Source organism: Pelodiscus sinensis, chromosome 14 (genome assembly GCF_049634645.1).
Source record: "Pelodiscus sinensis isolate JC-2024 chromosome 14, ASM4963464v1, whole genome shotgun sequence".
Lineage (NCBI taxonomy): Eukaryota > Metazoa > Chordata > Testudines > Trionychidae > Pelodiscus > Pelodiscus sinensis.
Genome location: NC_134724.1, coordinates 40,447,787 through 40,460,050, shown reverse-complemented (window position 1 = coordinate 40,460,050; position 12,264 = coordinate 40,447,787). Strand labels below are relative to the sequence as shown.

General features: G+C 42.5%; 1 protein-coding gene across 8 annotated transcripts in view; it reads right to left on the bottom strand.

Moving 5' to 3' along the window:
- HERC1 (HECT and RLD domain containing E3 ubiquitin protein ligase family member 1) overlaps positions 1-12,264 on the bottom strand; it is a 215,408-nt gene that overhangs the window by 26,775 nt on the left and 176,369 nt on the right. For all 8 annotated transcript variants that reach the window (XM_075897632.1, XM_075897638.1, XM_075897635.1 and 5 more), the window contains 6 exons: positions 10,364-10,494; positions 7,767-7,966; positions 6,652-6,766; positions 5,506-5,652; positions 4,584-4,685; positions 131-304 (listed from right to left, as the gene is read on the bottom strand). In XM_075897632.1, the coding sequence (XP_075753747.1) occupies positions 131-304; positions 4,584-4,685; positions 5,506-5,652; positions 6,652-6,766; positions 7,767-7,966; positions 10,364-10,494 (869 nt within the window). The remainder of the gene's footprint in view (positions 1-130; positions 305-4,583; positions 4,686-5,505; positions 5,653-6,651; positions 6,767-7,766; positions 7,967-10,363; positions 10,495-12,264) is intronic.

Here is a 12,264-nt window from a genome sequence, read left to right as displayed (position 1 = left end):
CAAAGGTGGGATTAACTTTCAACAAAGGTTTTTTTGTTGACTGTATCAAAAGTTTGACAGCTGTAATTCAAGACTGCCACCTCATGTTACATGTGTCAGTGTTTGATGTTCCGTATTCAACTATTCTTACCTTTTCATAGGCATACTGTTCCTGAAGCATTATTGGCAAACGTTCCAAGAAAGCCCTCATGCAAGGGGCCATATTTAATCCTAAAACACCCTGTTGCTTCAATGCAGTCCGGCATGTTGCCAGGACATGATTGGAAGACATCCATTCTGATGTGCAATTCACCACCAACACATCCTGTTCAACAATACAATCACAATTTTATATACTAGAAATTAAATACAAGAAACATGCTTATTCAGATCAATTGACTTCTCTCACTGATTTGTCTTCATCCCAACCCTGATCAACACCTAAAAGTATCAATGTGAGTAAGTAAAAATGCTGAGTGGAAAGAAAAATTATGTACCTTTATTATCTTTGTATTTATATAGCACTTAAAATTATTGTTATTAGAAAGCATTATAAAGAGAGCTGGTAGCACCTGTTTTTAAGGCTGCCTGGTATTTCTCATTATTAAAGCATTTTCATTTTCTTATAACTTTGCTATACTTAAGACCAGGGCTACTCAACTTTGGAAACCCTGGGGGCCACAATGATACTCTCAACACATGCTGAGGACCGCAACTTAAGTGTGGTTGCATATATATTTGCATGTATGAAAATAGCGTCTTTCACACTGATGGGCGTGAATACAAAGATTAAGGCAAGACTACACAACACATAGGCCCAATTTAAGCCAGTTCTGTTGATATTACTAAAATGCAATATTAACCCAATTTCCACCCACATGATAGCACTTTTAATGAGCAATGAAAGTCCAGGAATTTAACGACTAAAACTCATATCAACAGCAGACCGTTACATTGACTACTTTTTTGTTGTGGCTCCCACCCGTGGGCCACAAGCAAATGGACTGTGGGCCATATGCATGTGTTGAGAGTAGCCCTGGTTTAGACATTTCAGCTGAAGTTCTCGATGGTGGGTGTCACCCTCAGGCTGAATTTTTTTTTGAAAAATGTCAACCAAAATGGTTCAACCATTTTCAAAAATGAGGGTAGGGAAAAATATAGCAGGAACAAATTATTCCCAAACTAATTTCCTTCTTTGACAGGGCTACTGGCCTACTGACCATGAGTCTGTGCGCATGCACGCGCGCGCACACACTTTTTTTTTTAAAAGCGACGAGGAGTTCTGTGGCACCTTATAGACTAACAGATTTATTGAAGCATTAGCTTTTGTGGGCAAAGACCCCTTCGTCAGATGCATGACTACCCCGCTATTTTTTTTTTTAAATCAGTCCTACAAGACATTTTCATGTACAAACTAGAGAATTGTGGTCTAAGTGAAATTAGTATGAAGTTGGTGCATAACTAAAATACTATACTGAAAGGGCAGACTCACTAGTTCACTGTCAAACTGGGAGGTTGTATCTAGTAGCATGTAAAAACAAAAAAGATGTACAAATTCAGCTCAAACGGTCAGAATTTGGAAAAATTATAAACTAATGAAAAATGAAGATTACGCATCAGGACTGGAGTTTGAGATAGGAATGTTAGGTGTCATTTAATTTAATAATCGTGTAACTGCATTAAATATTATTGGTTACATGATTTTTCAATGGTCCCCGGGGGTGGGGCCGACAGCCAGTGCGCTCCCGGGCCCATTGGCAGGGAGTCCCTGGCCACCATGTGTTGCTGCCTCTCTATCAGAGGCAGCAGTGCCGGGTGGCAGGCAGGAGCTGGTCTGACAGGCATCTCATGGAGCAGCTTCTATCTGCAGTGAGCCAGGCCCCCGATGGACAGAGGCTGCATCGGTATCCCATGGAGCAGCCTCTCTCTGCAGTGAACCCAGGCCCACTATGAACAAGGGCTGCTGCCACGCAGCATCTGCCCCCCTATCGGCAGGAGGCCCCAAGACAGGGGAGGTGGCTCTGCAAAGCTGGTGCTCGTGGGGAGCTGGCTCCCTCCGAGCACTGGGTCCTGCCCCCATTGCCTCTGTGGGAAGCAGTAAGGAGTGGGGGGGAGGAGGCTCTGTGGAACTGGCTCCTTGTGCAGACCAGTTCCTGCTTGCCCTCCCCTCCACGCTGCTGCCTCTCTCAGAGCAGCAGCGCAGGGGGGAAAGTGACTCCGTGGGAGTTGAAACACGGGGGAAGCTGGCTTGAAAGCTCCCACTTGCCCCCCTCACCCGCCGCTCTGCTGCCTCTCTAGAGTGGGAGTGGGGGAAAGATGGCTCTGTCAGATCTGGTGCTCATGAGAAACTGGGGGCACGTTTAGACTACCTGCAGCTTCCAAAAGAAGATATGCAAATCAGGCATGAATTTGTATATCTTCTTCTAATCCCTTTATCGAAAGAGTTTTTTTCGGGGGAAAAAAAGCAGTCTAGACGGGGGTTTTCGCGCAAATCTCCCCCCCCCCGTCTATTTTCAAAAGAACCCTTATTCCTCAAAAAATGAGGCTTACAGGGTTCTTTCGAAACTATTCGAAAATATTATATCCAACACAAAAGGTTTCAATGTTGTCTTTATTTATGAGAGGGATGGGGCCTTTTTTGGGTCGGGGATCACAAAAAAGTCAGTCAGAGTTCAAACAAGTGAGAAGCAAACCATTCCAAACCCCCCAAGCCTCACTGATGTGGCTCCCAACTGAAACACCTCACTCCCCTGGTGTTCCAGCCCCACTGGAAAGGGGAGGAGGACTGAGGTTCAGGGCCTCAGGCCAGAATAACTCTTCTGTGATTCCAGGGTTAGGGGATTTTGTGGCCCCCCCCCAGGCTGTGGTCTTGATCATACCTGACAGGTGTCTGTCTAACCTGCTCTTAAATATCTCCAGTGATGGGAGATTCCACACCCTCCCAGGCATCCTTTCTAACAGACAGATGTGTGTTTCAAAGATCTTGTGAATAAGGTTTCACGCTACAAAACAGCTAACATTACACCTGGTACTTGCTGCTTCTGACTTAGAAGAGTCAGAATTCTACCAGATAGCAAAGATCTGGCCTTAATGCAATACAGTTTACCATGTATTAATTAGAAACACGGGATTTTTTAAAAAATCATTAAAATCAGAGTTATAGATATCTGCAACACTCAAACAAATTCTGTTAAAAGAATCTTTCTTTCTTACTTTAAGTCATTAACACAGGGGAGGGCAATTATTTTTGATGGGCGCCACTCTAAGAATTTGATAAGTGGCTGAGGGCTGTACTCTTCCATTATATTAATGGTGCGGGGGTCTGGGATGGAGGTTGGTTGCAGATGGGAGCTTCGGGTAAGGTACTGGGGCTGTGGGACCTGGGAGGGAGTTTGGGTGATGTAGGGGATCATGACTGGGATGAGGAGCGGGTGCAGGACCTGGGAGGGAGTTGTGACCTGGGGCAGGAGTGCAGGAGGGGGGGGTGCATGGATTTGGGTTGTGAGCAGGCATAGTTGATTGGGGTGCAAGGTCTGAGAAGGGGTTGTGACCTGAGGACAAGTGTAGGACGGGATTCAGTGTCTGGGAAGGTGTATGGGGGCTGGAGCAGGGGAGTAGAAGGTTTGAGTTACATGGGGTAGGAGGGCAGATGGGGGGCAGAGGTTTCAGGGAAGAAAGGAAGGGCTTTGGTGCCAGACATAGGCTCTGGCTGGGAGACCCTAACCGGCTCCCAGCCGGTAACCCAGCAGGTTCCTTAGCCAGGGTCCCTGCCTTCCAGCCCCTGTACATGCTCAGGGGAGCTGCAGGAGTCACGTTTATTGCTCTAAACTGAATGCTGTGAGCCCAGGGGTTGAGGGGCACTTCACATGTTGCCTGTCCTGCAAATAGGCAGCTGCTGTTGGTTGAAACCAGTCAACGTGAGCTACTAGGGCAGGGGCAGCTTGAGAAGTCTGTCTCCCCTCCCTCCAGGCTCCCACCATAAATACAGCCCCACACCATAATATTTCATAGACCAGTTGGTAGGCACTCCCCTGCAGTGTGGGAGAACCAAGTTCAAATCCACGTGAACCAGAGGAGGGAATTTATTTCAGGTTTCCCACATCCTAGGTGAGTGTTCTAACTATTGGGCTAAAGATCAAAAGGGATAATGGTGTCATAGTCCTGAAAAGAATTTGTTGGCAAATTAATGTCAAATTAACAAACAGTTTTAGCTAGCTGAAAAATGTAGTTTTCAACTTCCATTATAGGCCACAAATATTTTTTTTCTATGACAAATACATTTCATATATCTGCCATAAAGAGGGGTGACACTTCACAAATGGAATAAATTTCAAAATGACAAACCATTCACGTGGGTGCATATTTTTAAATGAATTTCCTCATCCCTCCCTTTATCATACATGAAGTCTGATATTTAAACTATGTTTTTTAACTCTTTTTTTAATCTGTGGATAATATGATCTCAGCAGAACAGGGAGAGAGAGATGCTAGCAGCTTGTTAGAAAGAAATGTTTGGGTAAATGGGCTTCTTTTTGTAATAAGAACCTTCCCTTACTACTCACAAATTTTATTCAAAAGAACAGCACCTTAATAAACAATAATACCTTTGATCTATTTGAGCAAGCAGCTACTCCAACATCAGGGATCCATACTGCAGTCTGAATAGCTCCAGAACCAATCACAACACTTTGTAATACAGAGCCATCCTAAAACAAGAAATATTTTAATCCATACATATATTTAGTTATTTCAATGTTAATTTATCATGCTGTAGGTCTATAAACAAACACTCTTAGTCTAAAACATTTCAATAAATGATTATAGCATCCTATGTGATAGTGAGAAACACATTTATTTTACAAAAGATTATTAAAAGTTAAAATTATCATTGATATAACATCTTTAAAGTGTATTACATATTTTCAGTTGCCTGTGAAGACTGCAAGTATCATTCCTGTTTTTCCAGAAAAGAGAAACAAAAGCATAAACTGACAAAGTCATAAATGACTTGATCATGAAAATAATCCATCAATGGCAAAAGCCAGGGCTAGAATTCGAATATCTTTTCCCCAAATTTTGTATTAATTATTGACTAGGCTTACTTTAATAATTGACTAATAATTACTGTAGGATTACTCTAATAAGGTATTACCAAAGAAAACTAAGACGACATAAAATTCCCTTTTAGTTTTTGATCTAAACATATCTATTTTAACAAACTTTAAGAAATATAATTAAGGTTAAGATTTTAGTCACCGTTATTTTTAGTAAAACTCAGAGATAGTTTGTGTGGAATAAAAATTTTTTTGAAAAAGCCCTTAACCTACCTAACTTTTACTAAAAATAATATGATCGAGAGCTGACGGGGGATGAACAAGTGAGAAAAGAGTCCAAGACTGCAAGGGCTGACTTCCAGATGTCCCTGCCACCTATGATGGCTAGGATCTCCGGGTGCCCCCTGCCATTCTAGAATCCATGGATTCCATGACAATCTTATCCCTAGATATTACTCAGAGACAACCTTACCCGTAAAGACCAAAGGTTCATGAGTCCACCAAGCCCACCAGACACTAATGCCAGTCCATCAGAGCTGAAGGCCACAGTCCGAACAGGAGTAATATGTCCTCTCAGCTGATAAATGCACTTGGCATCTACTGCTTTTCTGTGTCCATCCTGAAAATTATTTAATCAGTATGACATATCCTGGACTACATACATAGACTTTTTTTTGGGGAAAAAAAGTGTTTTAGTTTTAGACTTCTTTGCAACCAGTATACAGATTTTCTTGGTACAACTACTTTGATTTTATCAAGGAAAGAATTATTATTATTAATCCTCTTTGATCCTCAAGGAAAGAATAAGGAACCATAAAAAGGCCATATAGAAGAACTCAACCTGATACAACCAATTGACAGGGATGGGCAAAATACTGCCTGTGGGTTGGATCTGGCCCACCAGCATTTCTAGCTGGCCTACTCAGTTGATTAGCAGAGCATGTAGGCAGTGTGTATTCAGCTATCCCTCCCTGCTTCTTGTTCCGTCTTGCAGCCAACCTGGTTCCATGACCCTCCTACTTGCTATACAGAAGGGGGAGAGGGAATTCTGAAGTCAGGGTGTCCCCCTGCCTTTGTGCTCCATCTCTGCAGAGTAGGGGTCAAGGAAAGGGACACACAACAGAACTACTCCAGTCTGAAATATGGTGAGTGACTGAGATGAATTCCTGTCATAAGAGGCAGAGCACTGTTTCTAAAATTTCTCTAGCAGCCATCTCTCTCTGTTGCTCTCACACACACTCTTCCCCCTCCCTTCCCGTATACCCCATCTCTGCAGAGTGGAAGTTTACCCAGATAATCCTGGCAAGTGACCTGTACTCTAAAAGCCAATCTGACCAGGGAGAAATTCCTTCCCAATACCACATACTGGAGATCAGTTTGACCCTGAGCATGGAAGCAAGAACAATTTCCTCTCTTGGAAACACCTGTGCCTGCCTAAGCACAGATAAATTAAAAAAATAAATATTTTTAAACAAAATGGTTTTCAAATCTCTCTCCTCTCCCTCTCCACCCATACAGCTATTTATAGATCTTGCTCCCACCCCTTTCTATACTGGTGGGAGAAAACCATGGATATAACTAAATTAGGATTTCTTAACATTTGAGGTATTGTCTTTACCTTGCCATTTGTTTCCTGTTCCCACCATCCTTCTGCACTGCTTGAGCTGGACTGTAGTACCATCGGCATGTCCTGGGGAACACTCCAAACACATACCAAGCCATTCTGGCATCCTCTGAAGAAAGTCAGAATAAATCAAATGAAAACCAAGTGAAGTTATTAACATATAGCACCAATCAACAAATGTGCTAAAAGTATATCATTCTGTTAGGATATACATTTAGAACAAAGTGATTAAGACAGATAAACTGCTTAAAAACAAAGGCCAATAGCAGAAGTTATTTAGGAGTAACACTAACGAAAATGTGCGTTTTTCTTTATTTAACTTTCTTACATTTTTGCCAAAAATATTTTGTTGGCACTACTACAGTTAAAAAGAAGTTAGAGAAGTAGTGTTTCAGGAAATGATTGTTCCAGTGAGTGTTTCAGTAGTGCTTTAAGGAGAATGGAAAAAGGAAAAATGTGTTTTCATTGTAATATTTGAAATTCCAGTATATTCTTTAATTTACTTTTTATTTTTAAAAACCAGCTACACATTGACAATGATTTTTTTCCTGCTCAAAATATTTAGGAATATCCTCCATAGGTTTTCACCTTATTTTTCACATTAAATATTTACATATTTAAGCTACTACTCCCTTGCAACTATTGTGCCCTAAGTGTCATTAATGAACTTAAAAGCCGTTCTTCTACAAAGGAATTTCAATAAGCCAACTTCAGAGAGAGTGCAGAATTCACCTTCACATGCAAATTTGACACTGTCTCCCTTGGTATGAACAAAAACTTGAACTGGTTAACATATTAGAACACCAGCTTTCCTTATATTCAACACCCCATTGACATCCAAAGCTAAGTATGGGACTCTTCCAGCCCACTCAATTAACTTCATTAGATACAACTGGCAGGTAATTTTTTTCTCCCTCTTCCTTTTTATTCTGAGGGTCCTCCCCACCCCCTTTTTTTCACCAATCAAGATGATCTCATCTGAAAAAGTTGGTTTTGCCACAGGACTACTCATTTTTAAAAGTTGATTTTAAAGTTACAGACTAACACAGCTACCCTCTGAGACTTTTAAGCACTAACCAGGCAGTATTAAAGCAAAAAAGTTAACATACGTAGCCAGTAACAGCTGCAACTTGGCTCCTTTCCCTGGAAGGTTGCACCAGGTAATACTATTCACAATAGCTGGATGGGACAGTGAATGCAAACACCTCCAGCATCCTCCTACATATCTCCAGAGTTTCACGGTTTCTTCTTTGGCACATGTCATGAGAATCTTACCAGTTGGATCCCACTTCACACTAACAATAGTATCCTAAAGAAGTCAAACAAACAGACAAAAAGATTACAGCATTCAGTGTCTTCATAATGTGACTTATAAATATGATCATATACATACAACAAAACTTTCAGTACTAAAGTATTTAGCACTTGAACTTCGTATATATAGTGTCGTATAAACTACAAAAGAGGAACTATGTTGATGATTTGATGCTGTAATTATAACTCAAATGAAGTCATACCTGGTGATTATCACAGTTCTATGAGGGCAAGAAAACAAAAAATCTTGTTTTCATGAAACATTACAAAGACTCATAGAAAGTGCATGATAGGCAAAATTATGTTTTTCAGAAGGTTTTTCAAAGTCTCCTAAGAGGCTTGCACAACTTTTTAATGATGAAGTTGTAATATGAAAAGGACCCTACCAAATTCATAGCCCATTTTGGTCAATTTCACAGTCATGAGATTTAAAAAATAATAAATTTAATGATTTCAACTATTTAAATCTGAAATTTCACAGTACTGTAATTGTAGGGGTCTTGATCCAAAAAGGAGTTTATGGCTCAGTTGCAAAGTTATTGTAGGGGGTGGGGGTTGTGGTACTGTTACACTTATGTGCTGCTGGTAGTGGTGGTGCAGCAGCAGCAGCTGGCCAGGAGCCTAGCTCCGAAGGCATAGCCATTGCCAGCAGCAGCACAGAAGGATGGCATGGTATGGTATTGCCATCCTTAATTTTTCAGTGCTGCATGCAGAGCTGGGCCTTCAGCCAGCAGCCACAACTTCCTGGTTGCTGAGGTCTGAAAGAAGCATCGCAAAAGAAAGGGTAGCATAGTATGGTTTTGTCAACTTTACTTCTGCACTGCTGCTGGCGCTGCCTTTTATAGCTTGGCATCTGGCCAACAGCCACTGCTCTCTGACCACACAACTCTGAAGGAACACAGAAATGAGGGTGGCACAACCTTCTAAAATAACTCTGAGGCCCCTTGCAATTCCTTTTTGGGTCAGGACCCCCAGTTCGAGAAATGCTATTCTCCCTCATGCAATCTGGATAGCAGGGGCGGGGAACTCAGAAAAATCAGTTGAGGGCTGTACACAAGTGAAAAGCAAAAAAACCCAAGCCAATTCTAACTGACATGGCCACCAACTGAGAAGGAGAAAGGCACTCCCCACATTTCCTTCGCACACCAGAGCCTAGGGGGCCCCGGGCTAGTAGATTTTGTGTGTTCCAGCCCCATGGGGGGGAGGAGGAGGGGAAGACAGTGAAGGCCTGGATTGCCGTTGTAGGGATCTCCAATGCTGGGGAGGGGGAGGAGCCCTAAGCCTCGGGGGCCAGATCCAGGCAAGCCAGGGCTGCTTTTGGCCCCCTCATCTGGTCCCCAGCCTTAGGTTCCCCACCCTTGCTGTTCAGTATAGGCTAAAAGCACACAACCAACAAGATTTCACAGGACAAGACCAGATTTCATAGTCTGTGACATGTTTTTCATGGTCATGAATTTAGCAGGGCCCTAAATATGAAATCACTCAAATGACAAACAAAATATACCTGAACGTGTAGATAATGGGTCATATATATTGTGCTATTTCTCCTGAAAAATCCAGCACAAAAGGTGCAGCCTAGATGACATAGCAAAGGTGATTTTATGTGCCACCTTTTCATTCTTGGATTCCAGCATGCTATCAGGGCTAAAATGGATCTTGGCATAAGTTAGAGCAGCCCGGAAAATTCTGTAATTTATGGCAGCCATTCCTAGGCTGGTTATGGGTTACACTAAAGATACTTCCCTTCTTGCTTCTAATCTGTCCTCTCCTGTGCCTCACATGGTCCTTACAATGGGAACAGTGGAACAGCCCAGGGTACATTTAAATTAGCTCTTCCCCAGGGGAAAGTCTCTTTGCAATGATTTATGGGCTTCGTTGGCCAATGGACTGATACCTGTTGGCCAGAACAAGGACTTACAGTGCACCACCCAAGTATTTTGAGAAACATTTTACACTTTACAATTACTTTTTTAGTTCAGAAAAAAAATCATATAAATTATACAATACAGTTTAAGAAAGAAAATTTAAGAAAGAAAATTTAACAGATTTATATGTAAAGTTACTTTTAATTTGTCCAGTTGTTCATTGAGAGCTATTTTTTTTTTGGTCAGAAACGCACAGTATAAACAAAATATATTTGAGGAACCATACTTGTTGCTTTTTTATAGCAAATCAGCTGGACTTCTTTTGGCCTCTAAATTTACTTCAGTTTAAAATGTATATCAGACTGGATGTCGAGCATCTGGACAAAGGAGGCGTCTTTAAGAAGTGGGCTATTATCTTAAGTAATTTTTATAAACAATTTTGAAATGAGGACTATAGTTTAAATTTTGAATTCTCTATGAGAAACTAGGAGGGCATGAATTAGCCTGCAAGAAAATTAACACTCTACCTTATGTGCATCAATTAGAACAATTCCTCCTTTTTCAATTGGCTCCTTTGTACCCATCAGCAATTTTCCATCTGAATAGCCAACTGCAAATGGTCTGTCTTCACTGAACCAGGCAAGGCATGTAACAGACACTATTGGAACAATAAGCACATGTAAAATATATTAAATTACATTATAAACTGTTCAATTCACATTGCATTTAGCTTATTAGAAAAAATGGCTACCTACTTTTTCGTAACTGTGATTTTTTGAGATGTGTTGCTCACGCCCATTCCATTCTAGGTGTGCACATGCTCCTGTGCACAGTCTGAGATTTCTGCCTTAGCAGTATCTGTAGGGTCAGCTGTGTTGTTCCCTTGAGTGCCATGCTCGTGCACTTGTATATCTGGTGCAACTGGCCCCATGCCCTCTCCTCCTTGCTAGCAACTCTGACAGAGAAGCATGAGGGTGGGTAATACAATGGACATGACAAACACCTCTTGAGGAACAAGAGTGAAAAAGGTAGGTAACTTTTTTTCTTTGAGTGCTTGTCATGATGTGCAGATCAAGAACTTCATTAATGACCTGGACAGGGGCCTGGATTGCACCCTCAGCAAGTTCGCAGGTGACACTGATGCAGTTTCCAAACCAAGCCTTGTGCCACTGGTGCCACCAATGTTGCTCCAAGGCAATGGCCAACAAGTGGTGTGAAGAGAGCATCAGCATCACAGGCATGCCCCATGCACTCCACTAGCTCTGCTTGCACGACCAAACTGTAGAAGTTGATGCCTCCAATGCCCAATTGTACCGATGAAGCCTCGGCAAGGGGCTAAGCTGTCTTTCCATGCTGGAGGAGTCCCCTTCAGTTGCTATTGTGGAGCCATTAACACTTGCTGGCTGCTGGAGACTAGCAGTTTGAATAGGATGTCAGAGCTTGGTACTGACAGAGATCATTCCCATGAAGTAGGTGGCAGAACTCATACTGAGAAGAAAGCCACAGGAGGGTGAATAGTGCCAGAAATACAGAGTCCAGAGCCTTCCCCGAGGCAACTGCATTGAGAGCATGGTGACTGCGAATGCAGAGCTAGCGATCTAGGGTGAGCTAAGCTCAACAGATTGGTGGCACTCATCTGCCCTCAGGGAGCATTGACAGCTGGCTTGTCCTCATAGGGGGCCATGCCACTTCCTGTGCACATTTGGTACCAGACGTGATGGCACTGACTTCTGCTCTCTAGGCATTGGGAAAGTCTTGAAGGAGTCAATCCCAATGTAAGTCTGGGTCCCCTACTGCTCCCAGAAGTTGGTAGTAAATCCTTTGAGGGGGCTAAGTGGCCCTACTGGGGAGGTCTATGTGGTTCCAGTGTGGACATGTGGCCCACACTGGATCCTTTGCCTGATTTCCCATGGTGTTTCTTGCCCAGTGCTGGGGAGCTGTTTTTCATGGTTGTCTTTTTGGGCACTAGTGATGAAGAGTGGTGCCAGGCAGAGCTCAGTGCTGGGGTGTGGGTTGGAGGAGGAGGTGGCTATGCACTGAGGCCAAGGTGCTAAGGATGAATCTGGCCATACCAGCTGAGGTCAGGAAGAAGCCTTTTCTTTCATGCGAAGGTAGTGCATTATGAAGTCCTGTCCAACATACACAAGATAGTATAATGTACACCAATCTGCACTCTCATTGGAAGAGCTCTAATCAAGCTGGATGCTGTATTTAATACAATTTGATGCCCATTTAAACAATCTTTCATTGGATATTGCCTGACCAAGTGGTACCGGGGCATCATTTTGCTGCCATGAATAATAAGGAACAAAGGGACAATAGAGGCTGCTCCACCTTTTACGCTTTTGGGGTTGGAGAGCTAGGGATGGGGCAAAGAGTATCCAGGTGTAGACACAGCTCTAACAGACACTGTTGGCCAAAAATAATC